The sequence below is a fragment of the Heloderma suspectum genome, chromosome 8 (assembly GCF_057233095.1).
Source record: "Heloderma suspectum isolate Gila_16-S chromosome 8, 16-S_ref, whole genome shotgun sequence".
Lineage (NCBI taxonomy): Eukaryota > Metazoa > Chordata > Lepidosauria > Squamata > Helodermatidae > Heloderma > Heloderma suspectum.
In genome coordinates this window covers 12,813,831-12,838,186 of record NC_139465.1, presented here as the reverse complement: position 1 = coordinate 12,838,186, position 24,356 = coordinate 12,813,831, and the positions used below count along the sequence as shown (strand labels likewise).

The 24,356-nt window shown below is 44.6% G+C and overlaps 1 protein-coding gene across 50 annotated transcripts; it reads right to left on the bottom strand.

Moving 5' to 3' along the window:
* Nucleotides 1–256: 256 nt before the first annotated feature.
* AKTIP (AKT interacting protein) lies at nt 257–24,087 on the bottom strand. 50 transcript variants are annotated; one of them, XM_084812934.1, is made up of 12 exons: nt 24,013–24,087; nt 18,846–18,978; nt 16,946–17,062; nt 15,722–15,927; nt 13,079–13,143; nt 12,882–12,982; nt 10,634–10,722; nt 10,436–10,534; nt 6,450–6,557; nt 5,128–5,188; nt 3,681–3,846; nt 769–1,855 (listed from the first exon to the last, which is right to left on the bottom strand). In XM_084812934.1, the coding sequence occupies exons 3-11, from the start codon at nt 16,985–16,987 to the stop codon at nt 3,697–3,699; spliced, it is 921 nt and encodes a 306-aa protein (XP_084669060.1). In that variant the 5' UTR covers nt 16,988–17,062; nt 18,846–18,978; nt 24,013–24,087; the 3' UTR covers nt 769–1,855; nt 3,681–3,696. The 50 variants fall into 50 exon arrangements, with proteins under 50 accessions (XP_084669066.1, XP_084669077.1, XP_084669072.1 ...); XM_084812940.1 differs by lacking the exon at nt 3,681–3,846 and having other exon boundaries at nt 257–1,855; nt 15,722–15,930; XM_084812951.1 differs by lacking the exon at nt 3,681–3,846 and having other exon boundaries at nt 257–1,855.
* Nucleotides 24,088–24,356: the final 269 nt, after the last annotated feature.

The following is a 24,356-nucleotide window of genomic DNA, read 5'->3' as shown; positions in this document are numbered from 1 at the left end:
CCATTCACTAAAAAGCTATATAGGAAAGATGGATCAGCCCTGCCCAGTAACAGCTGCTTGTACCAGAGAAGAATGCTGGGCTGGACAGTAATTAAAGAGGTAGAGAATGTTCAAAGCATCTTTACACACCTATTCCTCTTAAAGTAGAATACCTTCTGCCTTTTTTTCAAATCAGACTGATCATAACACACCCTGGGATAAAAGGAGAAAAAAGATTTCTCTAACACCAAAATAGACACCTTTTTCTGTAACTAAATTGAGGCAATGTGTCATGAGGGATTGCATCAGCCTGCAGGACCAGGCAGGTATACACTCTTAAAAATAGTAAATCTTCAGGCTTGGCTGTGTTACAGGCTGCCACACCCAGATAACCTGCATAATAATTGCTTTCAGGAGACAGAGGAATCTGTGTCCCACCTGGTAAGGTCTTGTCTTAAATTGGGGATGGACAACATCCAACATGCTGAACCTTAGCAGCACTTTGGATAGCTCCTTTAGAGTTCTGACTGAAATGTGGAATGGACTCGCAACCCCATTGAAATCGGAGCCACCAGCCTCCATTGCTTGTAGCCCCAGGGTGAACTGCAAGAGCTACCTGCAAGTGAGCAGTGCAGACTTCCACAAGAGCAATCTGTTCATATGCCAGCAGCCCACTGGGCGGGAACAAAGAAGCAAGCCAGTGCTGGTGAAGGCATCTGCATCCCCCTTAGACAGCTATGTATAACCAGTAATTCATGCAAATAAATACTGCCAAAGGAAACATATTTTACCATGATTGGTCTTTTATTTTTTTTAAGATGTCACTAGTAACACATTAGCCATCTCATCGTCTAGTGTGATCATTGCAGCATACCAGGGTCCTCTTAAAGATTCTATTAAACCAAGAACTGTACACCATTAAGAGCTTTACTTTTGTTCTTGTGGTAAGACAGCCCTGCTTTCCTGACTAATGTGCCATTAAGGCTGCCTCTAATATTACTTTGACACATCTTAACATCACTGGTTTAAGATGCGTGCAAACATCATGAAGAAGGGTTACATATGTATTCTCTTGACAATCGTGATTTGCCAGTTGTGCGTCTTTGTAATAAAAATGTCAGTTTAATTTTTCTCCTGTATGACACTTGCAGGCAATTGGGCTGTAGGTGTAAAGATTGTGGAGCAAGTTATATTAGGAGCAGCCTGTAGTGACAACCTCTACTGGGGGAGGGAAATATTAGATACACATCATCATACATGCCAATCTCAGCCTTTCTGCCCCTAAAAGGGCTAGAAGGAATCAGAACCAACTATTTACAAATTCCATATCCTAAATGTATTTACAGTAGAAACCAATGCATTTAAAAGTTTTAAATATAGTATTTTACTCTGCTATATTAGTTTACATAAACACAGATTACCTCTGGAACAAGTTTTTCCTGCCTGCTCTTTACATTTAAAAAAAGCTTTAAAAGTCACCCAATAAAGAACCTCAGGCTATATTAGAACCCTGAGGCATTACCCACCCACAGTGGACTTCGCTAGCAAAAGTCCAACCTTGTTAAGAACTACTTCCAACCTGCAGGCTGCAGTTAAAACGCACGTGTAAAATATCAAGAAGAGTCCGAGCAATCCCAGTGAGCAGGTTTACTTGAGTCAGTGCTAGCGTTTACTCTTAACTAATCCAAAGTCAAGAAGGAAAACCACCGCTTTGCTGTTTGGCTGTTATATTCCCTCTTGCAGAAAGTGTTGAGTGCTTCATCATTCACAGGAGCTAAGTGGGCAGAGTCTTTTCCTCTTTGCTGAAAGGCTGAACTGAACCAGGCTTCACCCACGACAGGCCTTGCATGCTTTTGCAGTGTTGATCCTCTGCCTTCTAGGAAGAAAAAATCTGAATCAAGAGTGCTTGCTGGGATGGTACTCTCAACTCAAACTCCTGTTCGGCAAGCGACCTTTCCCACTTCTGTCTCGCACAGGAACACACACCTGAAAGGAGACCCTTCCACTACTCAGTTTCATCATCTAACATCTTACTGGTTCCAGAAAAAGTAACAGAATGGTGTATCTTTAAAACAGTGTATCTTTAGGGCATATCTGCATATGAGTTTCCTGCATCTCTAGGAAATTGAGCACTAAAAATAGAAAAGCAGGATGAAAATCTGAAAAGGGTAGGTATGATGCAGCAAGGAGCCTTCTACAGCAACATCACACCTTATGAGACTATGCTGGCTGGGTCTCTTGTTCTTGGGGAACCATGTGGTCACCACTTAGGGATGTGTATGTGCAAAAGAACAACCATTTCCTATACCTAAATAAAAACAAAAACACTGCACGGACAGGCATAAAAACTGCCAAGAGCGACACTTGATCACTTGTTTAGAGACCCACTTCTACATTTAGTCAGCGGTTTACTGCAACAAACCCTAGGCAACTGGTTTACTGATTCATGCCAATCTGCAAATTAACCTTTGCCTGTCAGCAGTATCTTGCTGCTGGATAGGAAGTGCCACTTCTCGGAGTAAGGCACTGCCCCAATCCAGAATAGCACAGGGTTTAGCTTGCTTCAATAGTAGGTAGAGCAGACCACAAGAATACAAAACTCCCATTCTCATGACATACCCCAGATTGAGTGTGTAAGCATGGGGATGTGTACACGGTTACGTTTGCATGGAGTCTTCTGGAATACAACAACTGCTTTTCTAAGATTCCTGATCATGCAAAATGCATTTTACATGTACCAACTTTATGCCAGCATCCAAATGGGTGTGCACAGAATTCCTCCCCCAAGCATGTCAAAGGTCAGCCTATATAGGTCATGAGAATAATGCCCAATTTGACTGCATTATGTGGGCAGGGAGTCCCTTTCCACAAAACAGGCAGGCTAGCCTCTAGAAAGGGGAAGCTGAGCTCTTCCTTGGTGACCAAGCCAGGTCTCTTGGAGTGATTACCTGTGGGCACTTATTTACTTCCAAGGGTATGCGGAGAAAGGTGCTGGAGCTAATCCCTACATGGCTTCAAATTAAAAGCAACAGACTGCATGGTGAACTGCCTATCGGCATCTGCAACCTTGCCCAACCTGGTACCCTCCAGATGTTTAGGATAACACAGTGGAGACTGATGACTCTGATGTCAGTGGGGTGGTGAATCCACCCCAAGTTTCAGTTGGAACCAGTCAGAACTTTGCCACCTTGGATAGCTCCTTTAGAGTTCTGACTGGTTCCAACTGAAACCCAGAGCGGATTCATCACCTTACTGACATTTGAGCCACCAGCCTCCACTGCGACTACAATTCCCAGGATTCCTGGCCACTGACCATGCTGACTGGGGCTGATGGGAATGGAACTCCAAAACTTCTGGGACTGTTACTGCATCACCAGCTGGGATTGGGCCCCTCGTCCCCTCAGAGGCCATGAACCAGCTGCCCAGCCAGCAGGAGAGAGAGAGTAGTAGCTATCAGTGCCACTTCTTTCTATGATTCAGTTTTCCTGCTTTAGTGATACATTATTACTGACCAATGACAAGCTGCTTTTGGGAGCCCTGTCAGCTAGAGTGGGATAAAAATGCTTAATATAAACAATGTTGAAGGGTTACAATTGTTTTAGCCAAAGGAATGCTAACAGGCTTTTGATAACAAACGAACAAAAAAACACAAGCAGCACAAACAGACACACTGCTAGAAAGACAGCAGTCTGGGTTCTTACCTGGTACATGGTCTGGTCATAATATGTTCATCCACCAGTCTGAATAGGTAAGTGAGTAGGGTCCAGCCTTTGAGGGTGGAAGCAGCTCTGCTGAAGGCTTTGGGGAATAAGAACATCCCACCAGCCCCAGAGAGAATTCCAGAGCTCTAAAGACATACATATAACCCTAGCAATGATAAACGAAAATATTAATACCCGACTGGTGGATGAGCCTATTTGAGAAGACATGGGGGTAGGGGTGGAAAAAGAAGAACTAGTGCTACCTATTACGTCAGTATTATTCCCAATACACCACTGAATTCTACCAAGCAGAAGGATGACTCACATGCATACAGAAAATTAACTTTGAAAATCTATGTAGCAACCCTGGACCAAGAGAAGTTGAGCATGTCAGTTCAGGTTCCTGAGCCAAGAGTAACACAATACTGTAAGAAGCAGATGCTGAAAGACACATATTCACTAGCACCTTCCTCAATAGCATGAATACTGCAGCTTCTGAAGCAGCTAGCCATTTAGGCATTAGCCTGTAAGAAGACTAGCCAAGCTAATGCTAGTTAAAGGAGGATAAAAAACCTTGGTTCGTCTGCACTTTTTGAAATTCAGACAGTTTAGGTGCCTGTCCAACATTTTACATCTAATGTCAAAATGCTGACATATAGATAGATGTAAAAGGACCCGGCTTTGCACAGGTTGGAATAGGCCTTTGATACAGCGAAGCCTTCAAGCAAATTTACACAGCTGTTGGAGCCAGACACACTGGACCATTCACCCAGTGAAGGCATGCCTGCTGGCTTCCCCAGACACAGCTCCTGCCATGGTGCATCCCCATAGCCCCCTCAGGGGGGATCTGTCCATTCCCCTGGCAGGAGGGGGCAGGCATGTAATTCTGCATCTCAGCCTACTAATCTCCCCGGCTTTGAACTCCATGGACTGGCTAGGGAAGACTGCCCATTTGTGAACTGCCCAGAGAGCTTCAGCTATTGGGCAGTATAGAAATGAAATGAAATGAAAAAATAAACAAACAAAGAAACATAGTGGCTGGAGCTGTTACTGCAGGCTTCAACCACATGGACACATTTAAAGCAGTTGAAACTAATGTATGTCTTTGCACACACCCAGGGTCCCCTTAGTATGCATGCCAAATTTCAAGTGTTTAGGTTTCATGGTCTTAGAGCTAACGGACACACACCCACTTTCGTTATTTATATATGAGAAAGACGCGTGTGTGCATGCCCGCGCGCACACACACACCAGGAGCGAGTTACTCCTCCCTCTTGTTTCAAAGGCAGTGCTATGCAAATTACCTTGTGCCTGGTACTCTTCAGTGAGAGCAGCTTCCCGCCGTTTCAGCCTTGCATGCTTCAGAGCAACAGAGCTCCCCGCCCCCATTTTTACAACCCCAACTATTCAGAGTCCTACTGTAACAAGGAAGATGGATCCCTCTTACCTTCTGAGTCAACATCTTCTCTCTAGCTTCATCATGTATAGCTGGATTCCAAGGAGAAAAGCTATAAGATGCAAGAAGAATATAAGCCTGGGATGTTGCAGAAGCTTGATTTAAGAGGCACACAACAGTCCACAAGAGATAGAATGGTGCATAGGACTGGGCCCTAAGAGTATCTACAGGACACAGCAAATACATGTTATTAAGAAGAATTAATTAAAAGACTTTGAGCAATACGACTGTGGTGAAATGGTTCTTCACGCCACAGATAATCTGTCAACTGAGTTGGTTGCAAAATTCTTAAGGTGTATTCACTTATGCTGAAAGGTTAGCCCAACGCAACCTCTGAAGATTGGGTTGCTGCTGTAAAGTCAGCCTGTAGAAAGAGAGAAAGTGTGGGAGCACAGAGTTGTGAGTGAGCACAGCACACGTGACTGTAGATAGCGTGAGCACCTTTGGCAGGTCTGGGGGCCCATTTCCCACCACCACCAGGAGTTGTACCACCTGCTACCATGCTGCCAGTTTTACCATCAACATTTGGTGGCATGGCAGTAGCCAAACTGCAGTTTTCCCTGAGAACGAGGCATGTGTGGGGAGCATATACCTTGTTTTCAAGCAAAATCGTGCTCAGGGAGGCTTTGGAGCATGAAATTTCACTTGAAAACAAGACGTGCACTCTCTCTCCAAACACCTTGTTTTAAAGCAGTGATATCAAACCTCTTTGAGCCTGAGGGCAGAATTCAATTTCAGAGAGGTTCTTCGAGACCAAAGACAAAAAGGAGCAGGGCCAAAAATACCAGCATATTTTACTGTAAAGCTCACTAAGCTTTAGGAGAGGTATTTTATCCTTTCAGCATGAGGAAAAAACTGCACAAGAACTGGGAAACCATCAAATAATTGGTGGTGGGAAAGAGGGTGGGGTCAGCGGAGAGGACATGGCCAGCTAGGGACCTCAGGCAGGCCAGATGATGTGCCTGGACGTGAGGTTCTGCAGGCCTCTTTTAAAAGAAAATAGCCCCTTTTCTGGTGCCACTGGCAATAGGAGTGGTGGGGCAGTGGAGGCCATAAAATAGGCCAGAGGAGAATGTGGCCTTCGTGTTGCTCACCTGCTGTTGAACGTATTTACTACCATACGGAATGGAACTGAACGAGGGCACTTTAGCCTACAATTCCCATGCTTTCTGGTGCATGTAAAGATTTAAAACCCTCAACTTGAGAGGAGTTTCAATCCTAGGATCATAAGATATCTATATATACTGCTAAGAGAAGCATCCTGTGCCATGTTGCAGTATGTGGCATGGTAGAATTGTATTGCAGCTACCTACCTAATTGCATAGGGATCCTCTACTTTGGGTGGATCAAATAAGTGACTGCTGCATAATTTGACACTGTCAACCACCTTACTCTTGAATAGCTGAATATCCTTTTCATATCTATGAAGGAGAGAGAGAGAGAGAGAGACCAAGACAAATATACCTTAGGACTCCATCTGGAACAATGAGAACATTCTAGGAGTGCATGAAAAGCACAGATTTCTGAGCTTGCTTTACTCACAGAAAATACTTCAAGTCTTTTGATAGAAAAAGAAAGAGTTGGATTATCCACAAGGCCAAGTAAAAAATAGCATAAGGGCCCAGGTAATATGCCTTCAGACTGATATGCTATTCCATAACAAAAAAGAGAAGACAAAGGCCATATTCCCCCAACTTCTCAGTTGTCCCCAATTAAGAGAGCTGTGAACACTTGGAAAGAGCAAGGCTCTTTATCAAAATGCAATATATTTGTTACAGTGCATGACAAAATACATCTCAGGTGAAGAGAAAGAGGCTGGATCACATATACCAGACCATGCTAAACTCTGAGGTTTTCCTACCAGGTTTGATCCCCCCTATGTATGTCTCCCTCTTTCATGGATCACTACCTTGTTGTAGCGAAGGGGCTGGCGTAACGCAGTGAAGCCATAAGCTATGCCGTGCAGGGCCACCCAAGACGGACAGGTCATGGCGGAGAGTTCTGACAAAATGTGGTCCACTGGAGAAGGAAATGGCAACCCACTCCAGTATTCTTGCCAAGAAAACCCCATGGAACGTATCACAAGGCTAAAAGAGATGACACCGGAAGATGAGCCCCTCAGGTCGGAAGGTGTCCAATATACTACTGGGGAAGAGCAGAGGGAATTTCCAAGTAGCGCCAGAAAGAGTGAAGCAGCTGGGCCAAAGCCGAAAGGACTCTCAGCTGTGGATGTGTCTGGTGGTGAAAAGAAAGTCTGATGCTGTAAAGAACAATATTGTTCAGGAACCTGGAATGTAAGGTCAATGAATCAAGGTAAGCTGGAGGTGGTCAAACATGAGATGGCAAGATTGAACATTGACATCTTGGGAATTAGCAAACTAAAATGGACAGGGATGGGCGAATTTAATTCAGGTGACCATTATATCTACTACTGTGGGCAAGAATCCCTTAGAAGAAATGGAGCAGCACTCATAGTCAACAAAAGGGTGGGAAAAGCAGTACTGCGGTACAATCTCAAAAACGACAGAATGATCTCAGTACGAATCCAAGGCAAACCATTCAGCATCACAGTAATTCAAGTCTATGCCCCAACCACTGATGCTGAAGAAGCTGAGGTTGATCGATTCTATGAAGACCTACAACACCTTCTAGAACTAACACCAAAAAAAGATGTCCTCTTCATCTTAGGGGATTGGAATGCTAAAGTAGGAAGTCAAGAAATCACCGGGATAATAGGCAAGCATGGCCTTGGTGTACAAAACGAAGCAGGACAAAAGCTAATAGAGTTTTGCCAAGAGAACATGCTGATCACAGCAAACACGCTTTTCCAACAGCACAAGAGGCGACTCTACACATGGACGTCACCAGATGGTCAATATCGAAATCAGACTGATTATGTCCTTTGCAGCCAAAGATGGAGAAGCTCTATACAGTCAGTAAAAAGAAAGACCTGGAGCTGACTATGGCTCAGATCATGAGTTGCTTCTTGCAAAATTTCGGCTTAAATTGAAGAATGTAGGGAAAACCAGTAAACCATTCAGGTATGACCTAAATCATATCCCTGATGAATATACAGTGGAGGTGAGGAATAGATTTCAGGGATTAGACCTGATAGACAGAGTGCCTGAGGAACTATGGACGGAGGTCCGTAACATTGTTCAGGAGGCAGCAACTCAATCCATCCCAAAGAAAAAGAAATGCAAGAAAGCAAGTGGCTGTCTGAGGAGGCTTTACAAGTAGCTGAGGAAAGAAGGGAAGTGAACAGCAAGGGAGAAAGGGGAAGATATACCCAACTGAATGCAGAGTTCCAGAGAATAGCAAGGAGAGACAAGAAGGCCTTCTTAAATGAACAATGCAAAGAAATCGAGGAAAACAATAGAATGGGAAAGACTAGAGATCTTTTCAAGAAAATCGGAGATCTCAAGGGAACATTTTGCGCAAAGACAGGCATGATAAAGGACAATGAAGGCAGGGACCTAACGGAAGCAGATGAGATTAAGAAGAGGTGGCAAGAGTACACAGAATAACTATACAGGAAAGATCTGAATGTCCCTGATAGCCATGATAGTGCGGTCACTGAACTTGAGCCGGACATCCTAGAGAGTGAAGTCAAATGGGCCTTAGGAAGCATCACTAACAACAAAGCTAGTGGAGATGACAGTATTCCAGCTGAGCTATTTAAAATCCTAAAAGGTGATGCTGTGAAAGTGCTGCACTCAATATGCCAACACATTTGGAACACTCAACAATGGCCACAAGACTGGAAAAGGTCAGTTTACATTCCAATTCCAAAGAAGGGCAATGCCAAAGAGTGTTCAAACTACCGTACAATTGCGCTCATTTCACATGCCAGCAAGGTGATGCTCAAAATCCTACAAGCTAGGCTTCAGCAGTATGCGAACCGAGAACTACCGGAAGTACAAGCAGGGTTTCGAAGAGGCAGAGGAACTAGAGATCAAATCGCCAACATTCGCTGGATCATGGAGAAAGCAAGAGAATTCCAGAAAAGCGTCTATTTCTGCTTCATTGACTACGCTAAAGCCTTTGATTGTGTGGATCACAACAAACTGTGGCAAATTCTGAAAGAGATGGGAGTACCAGACCACCTTACCTGTCTCCTGAGAAACCTGTACAAGGATCAAGAAGCAACAGTGAGAACCAGGCATGGAACAACCGATCGGTTCCAAATTGGGAAAGGAGTATGACAAGGCTGTATATTGTCGCCCTGCCTATTTAACTTATATGCAGAGTATCATGAGAAACGCCGGGTTGGATGAATCACAGGTCGGAATTAAGATTGCCAGGAGAATTATTAACAACCTCAGATACACAGACAATACCACCCTAATGGCAAAAAGCGAAGAGGATCTCAAGAGCCTCTTGGTGAGGGTGAAAGTGGAGAGTGCAAAAGCTGGTTTGAAACTCAACATTAAAAAACGAAGATCATGGCATCTGGCCCCATCACGTCCTGGCATATAGAAGGGGAAGAAATGGAAGCAGTGACAGATTTTACTTTCTTGGGCTCCAAGATCAACGCAGTGACTGTAGCCATGAAATTAAAAGACGCTTGCTCCTTGGGAAGAAAGCTATGGCAAACCTAGACAGCATAGTAAGAAGCAGAGACATCACCTTGCCGACAAAGGTTCGTATAATCAAAGCTATGGTTTTCCCAGTAGCAACGTATGGCTGTGAGAGCTGGACTATAAGGAAGGCTGAGCGCCGAAGAATTGATGCTTTCGAACTGTGGTGCTGGAGAAGACTCTTACGAGTGCCCTGGACTGCAAGGAGGTCAAATCAGTCCATCCTAAAGGAAATCAACCCTGAGTGCTTATTGGAAGGACAGATCCTGAAGCTGAAGCTCCAATATTTGGCCACCTAATGCAAAGAGAAAACTCTCTGGAAAAAACCCTGATGCTGGGAAAGATTGAAGGCAAAAGGAGAAGGGGACGGCAGAGGATGAGATGGCTAGATAGCATCACCGATGCAATGAATATGAACTTGAGCACGCTCCGGGAGAGAGCGGAGGACAGGAAGGCCTGGTGTGCTATGGTCCATGGGGTCACGAAGAGTCAGACACGACTTAACAACTGAACAACAACAACAATGTATGTCTCCGCATAGCAAAGGCCAATTCCAGGAACTCATTGCTCAAATGCTATTCTGGAACCAATGCACGTAGAGAAATCCATGAAATTTAGCATTATATAGGTGCACATGAGTCAAACTGGAGAAGCTGCGGTCCACAGTTATCATTCAGTTTAAGGAATTCAGCTTTTACAATGCCCCCATAGAAACTTACAACACAGCAGCCTCAGGATTCAGAGGATTGGTTGTGTCAATCTTGTAGAAGACTCTGCGAGCGTACATCAATATTTGCCATATGTGATTATGGTTTCGCCTTTAGGAGAAGCACAAGAAAACCACACTAGTGCCTTGAATGAAGCATCTACACATAATGTCTCTGATCAGTACTGACATTCTAGCACATCACACTGACCTCCACTTGGCAAATGCTCGTTTCACATCCAGTTCACCTGAGTCGGGATCTACGAGCGGGTGGAAGATAGGCAGATCAAAAACCAAGCGCTGAGGGGGAAGAGAAAGGAGACTAAAAACCAAGTGGATCACCAACCTTACAGATCAGTCCACAAGGGATATTAGCCCATATGCCCACCCACCCCCCCGCCCAGAAGAAGCAACCTGCTTCCAAATTATAAGTGCTACCTCTCCTTGGTTAGAGGAGCGATTCTTATGTGGCACAGTCAAATGGCTATTTACAAGTTTAGAATAATGTCCCACAACGTTGGTCTGCTAAACTATACACCAACCTTCCCCAACCCGCTGTCCTCCAGATGTGCTGGACTGTTACTCCCATCATTGATTGGAATGATAGGAGCTGCAGTCCAACACATCTGGAGGGCACTAGGTTAAGAAGGCTGCTGTCCATTCATGGGTGTCACCTTTTTGTGTCTTTAAAGAATCCAGGTCTTCAAAGGGCACACTTCTCAGCGGACACATTGCATTACATTCGATGGCATGAGAGACCAGGCCTAATTCATTCAATTAATGAATGTGAGGCATTTATATCCCATTTTGCCAGCAAAGATTGGCTCTCAAGGCAGCTTACATTTCAATTCACACAGATACAGTATAACTGGGAACAGGGAGAGGCAATTCCCTGGCGGTTGCCAAAAGAGTTTAGATATAGATTACAGACTCTTCTGTCCAGAGAAGGGGAGAAGAACCTTCAGATGGACTAAGTGGATAACAGGTGGTAAAGATACCAACCCACAAACGCATCCCTTTTGTGGGTCTCCAGACATCGGAGTCACTTATGCATCCTGATACCTGGGACATACACATCCAAAGCAGTAACCCATGGATCTCGGCTGCAGTCACTTCTGCAGACCTGACCAGAGGCGAGATCCATGTAATTCAGCATCACATATTAAGTTTCTTCATGTCGATCCATGAGCAGCTCCCATGTATGCCCCAATAGCACCTGTGAATTTAGAAATAGTATATGTTCCTTTCTGCACTGCACAAACCCTGATATGTTGAGTTCTCTGTTTGTAATAGTCAAACTGAAACCTTAATATAAACACAGTTGAAGGAAGGAGGATATGAAACAAACTCAACTTGGCTTCAGGGGTCCTTCTCCATGAATTGCTGGCCAATGCTGTCTTACATTAAAGGTATTTAAATACCATTAATTCAGTTTCCTTCAAAGGTTTCAAAGCAGTCTCCTGCACTTAGAGGCTTACTGCCTGCAAAAGTCTGCCAAAAGCTTCTCTGCCCATTGCCATAAAATGTCCAAGCCCGGCTGGATCTCTTGCCTTTTGAGATCCGCCAGAGGCAACAGAAGTGGTAAACAAGAATGTTCTGCTACTTGTTCCAGGGAGACAGAGTTCAGGAACAGAACTCAGGGGAAATAAAATCATAGCTGTGCACAGCAAACATAGCCAGATCATTCCATTCTCACATACACTGAGAACAAAGCTAAGGCAAACAGCAGATGTTTATAAGTGAATCCGAAACAATCTCACTTGCTAAGAGCAGCTAGGACTCCTACCACCGTAGAAGCAAGAAATCATCCTCTACTGACAATAACTGGGAGCTTTAGAGTTAGTGTCATATAATGACTAAGAGAATGAGCTCTGATACAAAAGACCATTGGTTCAAATCTCATCTCAGCCACAGATTCACTGGGTGGCCTTAGGCCAGCCACTGCTTCTCAGCCTTCGCTCCCTCACCTGGAATATGCAAATAATTGCATATTTACGGCTATAAGAAAATAATGTGAAGCAATCCTGAATGTTTTAAAGTGTTCTATAAGTACAATTGTCAATTTGAGCAAAGTCCTTTCCAGGGACAGATGTATTACACACCCCATGACCATTCCATCTGCTCTGCTAAAACACCAGCTTCATTGGCCTTTCTTCTCCCTGAAATTCCATTCCAGCTGGTCATTAGAAGTGCTGTGAAAATGTAAGAACTGGTGCCTGAGTTGGCTTTTTTCCTTTCCCCCCTCACCCCTTTTTCCTTTTGTGTTGTGTCATTTAGATTGCAAGACTTCAGGCAGGAACTGTCTTGTTTTATTGACTGTATGTAAACTGCTTTGGGAACTTTTTTGGCTGAAGAGCAGGATAAAAACACTGTAAAATAAATAAATACATGAATATCTAATAACTACCCAAATAAGACAATGACACAAGTGTTGGAAGTTTCACTTCATTACTACTTACTGGGCAGTCGCCATCTGGGTAGTTGTCAGGGATGTAAACCGTAAATTTAAACACGCCGTCCTGGTACAGCCCATGCCTTATGAATATTACTCCAAACCACACTAAGAATAAAAAGGATGATGATGATGAGCAGGTGCAAAATAGTGGGGGGGGGGTGCTTTAACATATGGAAGAAAAATCAGAATTTTCAAACTCACTTAATGCCGATTGGTAAGAAGGTTGCACATAGACTCCTGGCAGCTTCTGCTTCACAACCAAGGTACTGTAAGGCAATGAAACTCACCTAGTTAGCAATAAAGTGACATAAAAAGCACTTCCATCAAGGCTCTCAAGATAATACAGCTACCTTTGCAGTGTTCCTTTTACTTTAACAGCTAGGAAAATCTTATCCTCACCACCGAAAGGCTCAGATACTGCTATTCCTATCCCCATGAGCAAGACTTTGGCTTGGAAGCCTCTCCCTTCCCCGTAGCTGTACACCTGTACCTATGTGTGTACACACACACGCGCGGGGGGGGGGGGGGAGAGAAAGAGGAAAAGAGAGCACATGCACATTCTTTAATGTATCCAGAAGTACTCTTTAATTTATGCCGTGAACCCTGGAATGCAGAATTGAAGTTTTCCCTGTTGCCCCGAAGCAGCCAGCAGCATGAACAAGGCTTGCAAGGGTTTTCCTGACATCAAAGAAGCTGAACCAATGACAGCTACATGGCAGCCACCTCACATGCAAGAGTAACAAAGATGCACTTTAAATATAAACAGCAGGTTGCAGGCCAGCAATGAACATAGCTAATAAAACCCGATTGGCTTTTGGGATTTGCTTGGTAAGAGTAAAAAGCCAGGTAGGCAAGAGAAGCAGACGCCAAGGCAGGAGGCAACAAAGGGACAGCATGAGAATGAACCATAGGCAAGTAGAAGACAAAGGGGGCCAGGGGCAAGACAGGGCTATGGCCTCTGAAGGCACACACAGCAGCCTTGAAGCTAAGCAGGTCTATGTCTGGTCAGTGCCTGAATGGCACACGACGTGGGAATCTTATATGCACCACCTTGCGTTCCATGATGGAAGAGTGAAATATAAATGAAATAAAAACAGTGCACTCCATAAGGCAAAGGGGATCTCTCTTCCAGCAATTAAATTTGTACAGAAAGCTTCCTAGTAGCCCAGGCTTTTGATCCAAAGACTAAAGAACAGCTTTGCTTTCTAGTCCCACTGGCAGCAGTGTGAAAGAAGCCAGAGGAAACACAATAACGGATGCATCGGGGAAATAAGAAGTTCACCCATTTGTGCTCAAAGACAAAGTTAAAATCTATGTTTGGAGAATGGCTTAAGTTCTTCTGGCCATTTTTCACTTTTTAGAACATATTACGTAACATGACCAGATTGCAGTCCTAGGAGAGGACACCCAAGGCTTCATCTCTGATACAGGACAACTATGAGAACAAGAGGGAGCTGTGTTCCTAACACAGCAGCATTAACAAATAGAATTTTACCCAGCCATTCTATGACAGTACAACACTGAGCATAGGCAGCATTTTGCCAAAGCAGCGTGCCTCAAATAAGCATTCATAAATAAGCTTTTGATTAGCTGAAGCATACATGCCTGTTTAACTGAGCAAAGCCAGTCAACAAGACAGTAGCAAGTCCCATCACCAGCTGTGCCCTGGCAACAAAGCCTGTATCATATAAAACAATATGAGCTCTGCAAGTGTTGGCTTATAACACTCATTTCCTGCTCCAAGTTAAATTTCTACAGCCACACAAGAAATGGATTAGTATTTACTAAACTGGCTTGTTTCCCTTTTAAAGTCACTTCCCTGGTAATTCTGCAGCCATACCGAGGAGAGATCTACATGGAAATACTGAACTTATGGAAGGGCCTACCTCACATCCAGCTTTAGGCCAGCCAGGAAGAAGACAACCTTAACCTAACTTGCCATTTTGCTGTGTCCCAGCTTACAACACAGGCCTTTACAATAACAAAATCTATGTGGATATTATTTCAGGACAATAGGCATTCACACACACTGGCAGAGAAAATCACCCACATCTATCTTTAGCCAGCAGCATATTCAGATACTGCTATCCATTTAGTCCATTTCAACACATAGTTCATCTCCTTTTCAGTCATTTTACTAATGAAGTATCAGTTATGATATGCAGCTGGACAGGGGATGAGAGAAAGGGATCATGCCTATGTAGGTGCTTTGTATACAGTAATACATCACTTCCCACCAAGGGGTCCCTGCAGGAGCACCTACCATCAGGGATAGGTTTTGCCCTCCTTCAACTATGCCCTAGATTGCAGCCTTTGTCCCATAAAACAGAATGGGAGCCACTGAGACCTCAGCCAGATCGTAACTGCATAGCTCCCAGCTCTTCATTTATATAGTCCCACCCCAGGTACAATTCCTTGGTTATGCTGCACTGTGACAAATACGGAACATGACTCTTTACATGATAAAGAAAATAGGTTAATTTTTTCCATAAATCCTGAAGCATGGAAAGAAAACCCTCAGAAGAGATACTAATATTGATGGTCAATCCGTCCCATGCAATGATGTTTCAGAGAGCATTTGAGAAGTATACTCTTCACTCCTCCAAAGAATTTTATGAAATCCTTCAAGCTGCTTAAAGAACTACGCTTCCAACTCCTGCATAGAAAATTAAACCTTAGGAAACTGCCCCAGTTCACTACTACTGAAGTGAATGCAGCATGCAAAACCTGCTAGGCGACTAGGCTGACACTCAGAAAACAGACAACTCTGTTGAAAAGGAAGCAGCAAAGTAGCAATTCTATATAGTACAAAGCACTGCACTTCTAGATTGAAAACACACATACAATTCTGCCAGGAGGGAGTACTCTAAGTAGAAAGGCCCATAGGAGGCATGTGTTCCATTTGTAGACTGGGCTGAAAGGGCAGGAGAAGCAGATTTGGTCATTGGCATGGCATTTTTGGGAAGAGAAGGTAGCTGCTTTTTTGAAGCGGTGCGTGGAGGACTGTTCTTCAGCTCACCAACCACAGCCTTTTCTTCTGTTTCAGGTCTCTGCTAGAAAATACAAAACATGAAAGAGAAAGTTTCATTCCAGTTGTATTCAATGAGTAACAGTACAATTCATTCATTCTCACTCTCATGGCATGAAGCGTTAACCTCAAATTGGCAGATTTATATACACATGCTGGGGGCTGGAGAAGGGAATGTAAACCACGTTGACAGAGGGAACTGAAATGCAATAAAAACAGACAGTGATAATTACCTTAACAGTTGCCATTTACAAAATGTTGTTGGGCGATACGGCAACTGTTAAGGTATTATCACAGTCTCTACTTCATGCATTTGAATTCCTTCTGACCACATGGCTTACATCTCTCTCTCCACCCCCACATGTATATATAAAACTGCCAATTTGAGGTTAATACTTCCTGCATGAAATAAAGTGGGCAGTATCCACAGAACCTCACACCAGAATACATTTGTTAGTCTTTAAGGTGTCAGAAGCTCTTGTTTTTGCTGCAACAGACTAACACAGCTACCCCTCTGGAATTAATATACCCAGTTGCTTTACTGAATTTGGCCGTAGTACAGAACTGGCTACTGTGAACCATGGGACTGGCTGAGGTTTCACAGAAAGTTAAGCAGGACACCTAAATCTACTTTTAAGATGAAGGGCAACATATTTGCCTTGACCAATGCTCCCTTTAAGCTGCTGCCCAGTTCTAAATGGCTGGGAAGACCGATGTAAGCAAAATAACTTTGGAAGAGAATTCAGTCAGGAAAATCATTCTGAGAAGTGCTGTTATTATACCAGTACTGAAACATCAACCTGAACTTCCTTGTATTCAGATTATGCTTTTGATTCCATAATCCCAATTTGTAACCCACATCAAGGATATTGCTAAGAATATGTTAAAGCACAAGGAGTGGGGATGGGGGAGTCTTGGCACAGCATTTATTTATTTATTTAATGTCTATACCACCCAATAGCCGAAGCTCTCTGGGCGGTTCACAAAAATTAATATATTTCATTCATCATTGTCTGCCTTCCTAATCAGTCATACTCCACCTTGCGTGTAGAACTTGTAGACATGCTCCAGAAAGGGTTCATAACGTGTATTCCAAGTAGAGGATGGTAAATATGCTATGCCTCCCAAATGTCCAGCTTTCTGGGTTACTTTCTGTCCTAGAAACACAGAAGTGAAGTTACCAACTCAGTGTCTTTTCAGTCATATGGCCATTCCACCTTAACATGAAGAAACCCACCACACATATACACACATATTTTATACAAACTGAATCACTTGTAGATAGTCTCTGTACACCCTCACAGTTCTCTTTGAAGGTATTGGCCTGCTTTCATAGTCACTTAACAGGCCTTTTAAGTTGTGCTGTTTTACTAGAGCCAAACAAGATGACTAGCTTGCCAGCCTGTCTTTTTAAGGCTTGCTCAAAACAGGTAGAACTTAAGTAACATCATCCTTATTTTCACATCAGGAACCAAATTAAACTATCCAACTACAACCAGGAACTTTTAGTGGCTGTCTTAAGTCAAACAGCAAAGCTCTTTCAACACAGGCTCTGCATTTTTCCATTCCCCTCTGACAGAGCAATGGACTGCCTAGCTTCCCCCTCCCCTCCCCAACATACATATATATATATATATATATATATATATATATACACACACACACACACACACACACACACACAGTTTAACCACTCAACTCTTTACAATTTTGCTCAGAGTAACCCACAGATAGTTAGACAAATTTATTTAGTGTGAATTTATTGCACTCAACTGGTTTCTCAGGGCAGAATTACATGTTATCCTGGCAGAAGCACATTCCCAAACCCTTTAGAGGGAACAAAAAAGCAGGGGCCAAGGACTTGCATAGCAAATCAGTGGGCACTGGCACGAGAGTTGCCTTCCTCCACCAGGCTTATTTCTGGTTTCAGAGCATGGTGAGAGAAAAAATTATTTGCAATGGCCTGGAGGAGAAACACTGGTAGTAGAGGATCAGCAGATGTAGCAGGGTTAAAATACTCCCTTTGGGGCTGCTGATTCTCTTCTGCAAACACCCTGCATAAGCATTATGGAATGGACTTAGGAATCCCATATTTCAATTGCAATATGTAGTTCCACCTTCAGCGAAAGTGCTTACAGCTAAACAAGCTATAGAAGCCAGGTAGCAAAATGTTTCCATAACTGTGGGAATAATGTGTGCACTGTTACATGAATCTTCTCACCTTAATTTGATAGTCTTACTAAATAGCAACTCAGGCTTCAGAGGAATAGCATAAACACAAGAGTGTCACCTTATTATAAATCTATTTCCTGCCTCCATCTTATAGGCCCAGAACATTCATTGCATCCAGCAGCAGAATGTATATGCAGTGAAGATGTTATTACCCTTCTAACATCCCACATAGGTAGTATTAAGATGGGATTTCAAAAGTTGACTATAGTGTCTCCGGCCATTGCCACATGAAACTTTTACAGTAGTCTTCATCACCTTTAATTCACAAGTATACTTAGAAGATAAACCCATTCAATCAGCCTTTGAATGTAAAACTTCCTGTGTCACTCTTCAGAGATCAGACGAAGCCTCAAATACATGAGCCTACTGTAATGGAATATAACTTATGTTGTTTGTGCATCCTGCTCATTGCAGTTATCACTGTTATAGTCACCACACTGAACTGGAATTTGGTGCTGACCAGACATTCACATCATGCTTCAAAGATGGGTACCAAACACTAGTGGCAATTTTAGCCATGCCCTCCTTAAAAGCAATGCTATTTCTTTAGAATCAGTTGTCCCACTTAATACCCAAGTAAGTTTGCACTACATACAAAGCTTTCTTGAAGTTTCCCTTCAGGGAAGCTTTGTAATGTGCCCCCACCATAACAAAGGTTAACAAATCTCCCATGAAGACCCCAACATAAATTTGACTTGAACAACTCACATGTGTGGTGTCTAGCTTCCTCTATCCCAGGGGTACCAGCAATAAGACTAGCCTTCCTCAACCTGGTGCCCTTCAGATATGTTGGACTTCAACTCTCATCAACACCAACCAACATGGCCAAGGGTCAGGAATGCTGGAAATTGTAATCCAAAACATCAGGAGGGTAGCAGGTTGGAGAAAGCCAAGTAAGAGCAAAGCACAAATAACTCCTAGTCTATATAAAGACACCACACCAAAGTGTATTGAACATCTGAACCTATACACAGTGCTTTTCCAGAGTAACGACATATCAAGGATAGAGACATTCGAACAGAGTACTCAAATATATTTACTTCTAACCCATTCACAGGTACCAAAAGTAGCAAACAGTACAAGTGTCTTTGCACTTCTGTAAAAAAGAAGGAACACAGCTTAGATAAACGACTTTGGATTCAGTGTAGGCAATCTTTGCTAGAGCTTCATTATGAAAGGGGAATTCTATAACACAGATATAAAATAATCCACTGCTTTTTTTCTTGCCTGGAACCATGAAGTACTTCTAAGAGAATCTTAACAAACTCCTGACATATACGCTGCCCTCAACTTACTGTCTCTTCTTCCACACGCAACAAGCAGAACTCAACAATATGGTCCACCATGGAGAATTCAAACTGAACACACACGGGGAAGTTGATGGGCTCATAACTCCATCACCATTAACCACCACTGTCACTCAGAGTGCTCTCTTACTTAGATAGCAATCCTTAACTCATTCTTGAACGTTCTTAAGGTTCAGGACTGGAGCAAGGTACAATCAGAAGTTTTATCAAACATTTCTCCCAGTTAGTTTTACCATATATTTCAGAAAACAATCCCTTAGCCTGTTTAAATTATTTCTATATAGCGTCACTTAATTACTATGCCTCCAAGAGCAAGAAATTGTGTGTGTGTGTGTATCACTTGAGTAGGTGAACATAAACAGTACCCAATATGAATGGCACCAGCATTTCCGTCTTCAGGTCTGTTCACCATTTTGTTACTATTGTCGAGCTGTGCCTGTGCAGTTGCATTTCAGGTGGCTAAACTGTGGATGGGTGGTTGCATGTGTGAACTGAACCTAAAGGAACACCACCTGAGTGCTTCCCCTGAACCCAACTTGATTTTCAAATCCTAAACTGAAGTGTGTGAAACAGTTAATGAGAAAATGTACATGGCTGCTCAAACACTTGTATATCTAAATTGTTCTTCGCTTGCTTGGGCCACTCACCACCTGCAGTAAGTGCTCATCCATTTGTTGGGCCAGCACCAAGAATCGGCATGGTCAGGTGCCTGCTGAGAGCCCAGATCCCACCGGGGGGCCCTGAACTTATTCCTCCTCTTCACCACTGCAACCTGCTTGTTCATGTGCCTCTCACTTTGGCCCAGACAATGGCTGTGGTGAGAAGGAAGAGCAACAGATGCCACTACCTGCTTACTCAGTGGCTCTCTACCTGCCAAGAAAGCAGTAGAAAAGGTGAGAAGGAAAATGAGGAGCAAGAGCAGCTGGTGACAACTGTGATGAGAAGGTAGACTCACTGAGGGAGGGGCCCCATTGAGGATGTCTTGCCTAAGTGCCCTCAAAACCTGGAGGGAGCACTGTATTGGGCAAACACAGAGTGTTGGAAAGAGAGACTAATGAACACATGCAGGCACTCAGATTGGGAACATAATGCAGTCAGCACTCCTGTTATCCACTGTCCGTTCATTTCAGAGGTGTTTGTGCAGGCTCCTGCAAGCCTGATTGCTCAGAAACCAATGTTTGCCCCCTTTGTCCCATATTCGTTATCTGGTTCCTTGTAACCTTTAACAAGGTTTATCATCTGCTGACCCCCTATTTGACTTCCTTCTCCCTCTCTCTCTCTCTCTCTCTCCAGAGTTTATATATAATTTTGCAAGGATCATGTACACCATGCCATGCTCAAGAGACATGAGCTCACCTAACGAGCATGTAACATAAAAATAGGCCAGTTGAGAAATAGCAACAGGTTAGACTCGTCTACCAGCTCCACTGTAAGAAAATGTTGGCACACCTTTATCTGAACATCTCTTAATGACTTCCTGTAGCAACACTCCTCACATATCAGACTCCAGAAACCTTTATTCTTCCATCATCAAATTATTTAGTTAAGAACTGTAAGGGCATACACTAAGTCAAGTGAACTCCTTATTGTTGCAGAAAATATAAGCAGAACTGGGTCCAATGAAGTTGTGTTGTCTTGATAAGCCTTCACAAGCAGGTAAACCCCAATGCGAGTTAAGAGAAAGAAAAGGTGAAGAGTTCAGAAATAGGCAAAGGCCAAAAAGAAAGAAAACCTGACCAGAATTGTTAAGAGCACTAGAACTGCAAGCCCAAAACTATGCTTATGAAGCAAGTACATTTTGCATGTAGTGGAGATGAAGTCTCCCCGTATCTTCCATTGTTGGACAAGTTTCTCTCTCTAGCCTGCCATTTCCTGCTCGCAGTAGCAGCCTCGAAAACCACATACACGTTTAAAGGAAGTTTTCATGCTACGAATCTCTTGATATGAGTGTAAGAATAGCCTTGTGATATAATCAACACAAACCCTCACAATGGAGTTCTATGGTACCAATGCGCATGACATCACTAAATCCCTGGTGACTTAACATTGGACTAGCCCTGTTAGATCAGACTAAAGGTGTATCTACTCCAGTACCCTGTTTCCCAAAGTGGTCAACCAGATGTGGCAATCACCCTCTCCCACTGCTGTTCCCCAGCAACTGTTATTCAGGGACTTGGAGAACCTGCATCATCAATAAACTTGAGACAGCGCCCTCTCCTTTATCAACCCACCCAGTCACTGAGTTCATCAGATGAGATACTCCTGGTGGCTCCAAATGGCCCAACAGCCTGGTTAGAATCCATCTGGAGTAGACCCTTCATGTGGTAGCCCCTGCTCTGTGGATGTCCCTGCTCTGGATGTCGGGCAGGCACCAACATTGTTGTTTTTTTCCAATGCCTGCTCAAGACATTTTTATTTCAACAGACATCCCCTGACTGACCAGCCAGTTTTTAATCCATACTCTGTTTTTAAAATAACTATTAATATTGTGTTGATTCTTTTTCTCTTCTATTGTTCTCCGCTCCAGAATCTGTTTAGATGTGGAGTGGTATGTAAATATTGTAAATAAAATAAATATACCATCACACTACTACAAAAGGTGTTTACAGAGAATTAGCACAATACCCCAGACATAGAAACACAAAAGACAAGAGTGGGTGGTGGCAAGAAGGCAGCACAGCATGTGAGGTCCTTCAGCCAAAGGTCACATAACTGAAATGAGCCTTTTGATGTGAACCTTATGCACCGCCATCCTATCTACATTTCCTTACCTGTCTCTCTAAATGCCTAACCAGCCATAACAGCCTAATGCTCAATACAACCCTCTTGCTACTTACCCCCTTACCCAGAAATGAACCCTCTTTTTGCTTCACTCTGGGGCAGGCTTGCCCTCCTGAAATGACAACATCACCCCTACACACCCAACAATGATGCCTATTGTTTACTCATTTCCCCTTTACATCTAGCAGCCCCTACACCTATGTTTTGCTTCTGCCAGAAGAAGCAGCCACCCACACCAAAGGGAGATAGTTTACCCAAAGCCTAATGATGGGTCCCATGCATCCTTCACCCCAGTCATCTCCCAGTACGCACTATACCCTTTGGAACAGAACTCCTCTTGTACCTATTCCCCCACACCTTCCTCTCCCCCATACTTGACATCTTCTCCTTTGAATCCCAGAGAAACCCATAGTTTGGCCAAATGTTCCTCACCAACATCTGCACCAATTTCTCGAGACAGACACTATTCAGATACATTTCACTTCCAAGAACCAGTCTCTTCTGACTTCCCAGTTCCCTTCCCTTACTCTGCATTTGCCACCTGTTTGTTTGGTACTGACCCAACTCCTGTACCCATATGGTCTTCCCAGAAGGGGGATACAGAGGTAGAGCGCTTCACCAGCTGAACTTCTGAAAAACTGCCGGTCTAAAGGCTCAGGAGCAGGACTAGTATAGACTTACCACTTTTAAATGCTGGACTGGCACCTGTGTGTCAACATCTTAACAAGTCAACGCTTCCCCTGCTAGATTTACTTCCATCATTTGTATATGTATAGCAGGCTTCAGTGTAAGCTTCACGTACTACTTGCCAAAAGAGCCAGCTTCTTGACAAGCCAAAGTACAGCCACGTCTGCCTTCTCAAAGTGGTAAACCCGAGCAAGCCCTGCCCCTTTACACCAGTCGTGAGACAAGCAGAAGTTCGGCAGGTAAAGCTTTTTTTCTCTCACCAGCAAATAAAGAGAAAGAGGGCAGCTTCATCTGCTGAATTTCTGCTTGTCAAGCTGTTGACTGAAAGCCTCGGCAGCACAGCCAGTATGCGGCTAGCCCTTTTTTTAAAAAAAAGGCGGCTTTGCTCCTGTGAGCCGGCATTTTGACAAGCAGAAGTCCAGCAAGCGCAGCCTTCCCCCTGCCCTCTTTTACCTCCTGCCCCCCTTTCAGGAAAAGAAGAAGAAGAAGAAGCAGCAGCAGCAGCCTGACCTGCTGAATATCTGCTCGCCAAGCTGCAGGCGCCCCTGTGCCTCCAAACTAAGAAGTTCAGCCGGTGAAGCTCGCTCCTTCGACTAGGAAAGGGGAAAGCTTGACCCGCTGAATTTCTGCCTGCCCAGCTGCCGCTGGCTCAGAAGCGCCGGGGGAGCTGATGGGGCAACCCCAGCCCTCTCCCCACCCACGGCAACCGCCCCAGGACCCTGAGCCCCGGAACCTCTCGGGCGTCCTCGCCGCTCCCCTCACAGCGAAAGCAGCGCCCGCTCCATCCCCTCCCCGACCCGGCTCCTCCCCCCGCCCCCCGGGCAGACCTTCGGCCTCGAAGGCGGAGAGCCTCCCGCACCCGCCACCGCCCTCCAGCGCAGGCCGGGCTGTCAGCTCCAACAACCGCCTTCGAGTCCCTGAGGGAGGGGGGAGGGGGGAGGGGGGAGGGAAACTGGCCCTCCTCAGCCACCGTCGCGAGGGCCGAGCCGACGCTACGCATGCGCACTCTGCCCGTCTCCGCCACCCTTCCGCCGCCCTCGCCAGCGGCGCGCGCCCTGACTCCAGGTGGCCCGCGCGCGCGCGCCTCACCCGCAGCTCACCCCGATCCGCTGCGCCGCCGCCGCTCTCCCCTGATTACCCCCATCTGGCCAGCTCGCGTCTCCCCAACCGCGGATATCCGGCGGAGGCTGGATGCTACCATTGGTCCGCGCGCCGGCCAATCACAGGCCCAGCCCCTCCTCCAGCCGTCGGGCGCGCGCGTGACGTCCGTAGCAATCTCCCGACGCCCCCTTGTGAGGGAATGAGGGCCGCGGCGGCGGGCCTCCAGCCTGTTACTAAGAGGCGGGGCCTGACGACGGAGATCGGGATTGGACGGCGGACCTGCCCACTCCGAGGAGAGGGTGAGCCCGGGGGACTGGCAGGAGAAGAGGCGAAGGACGCCATG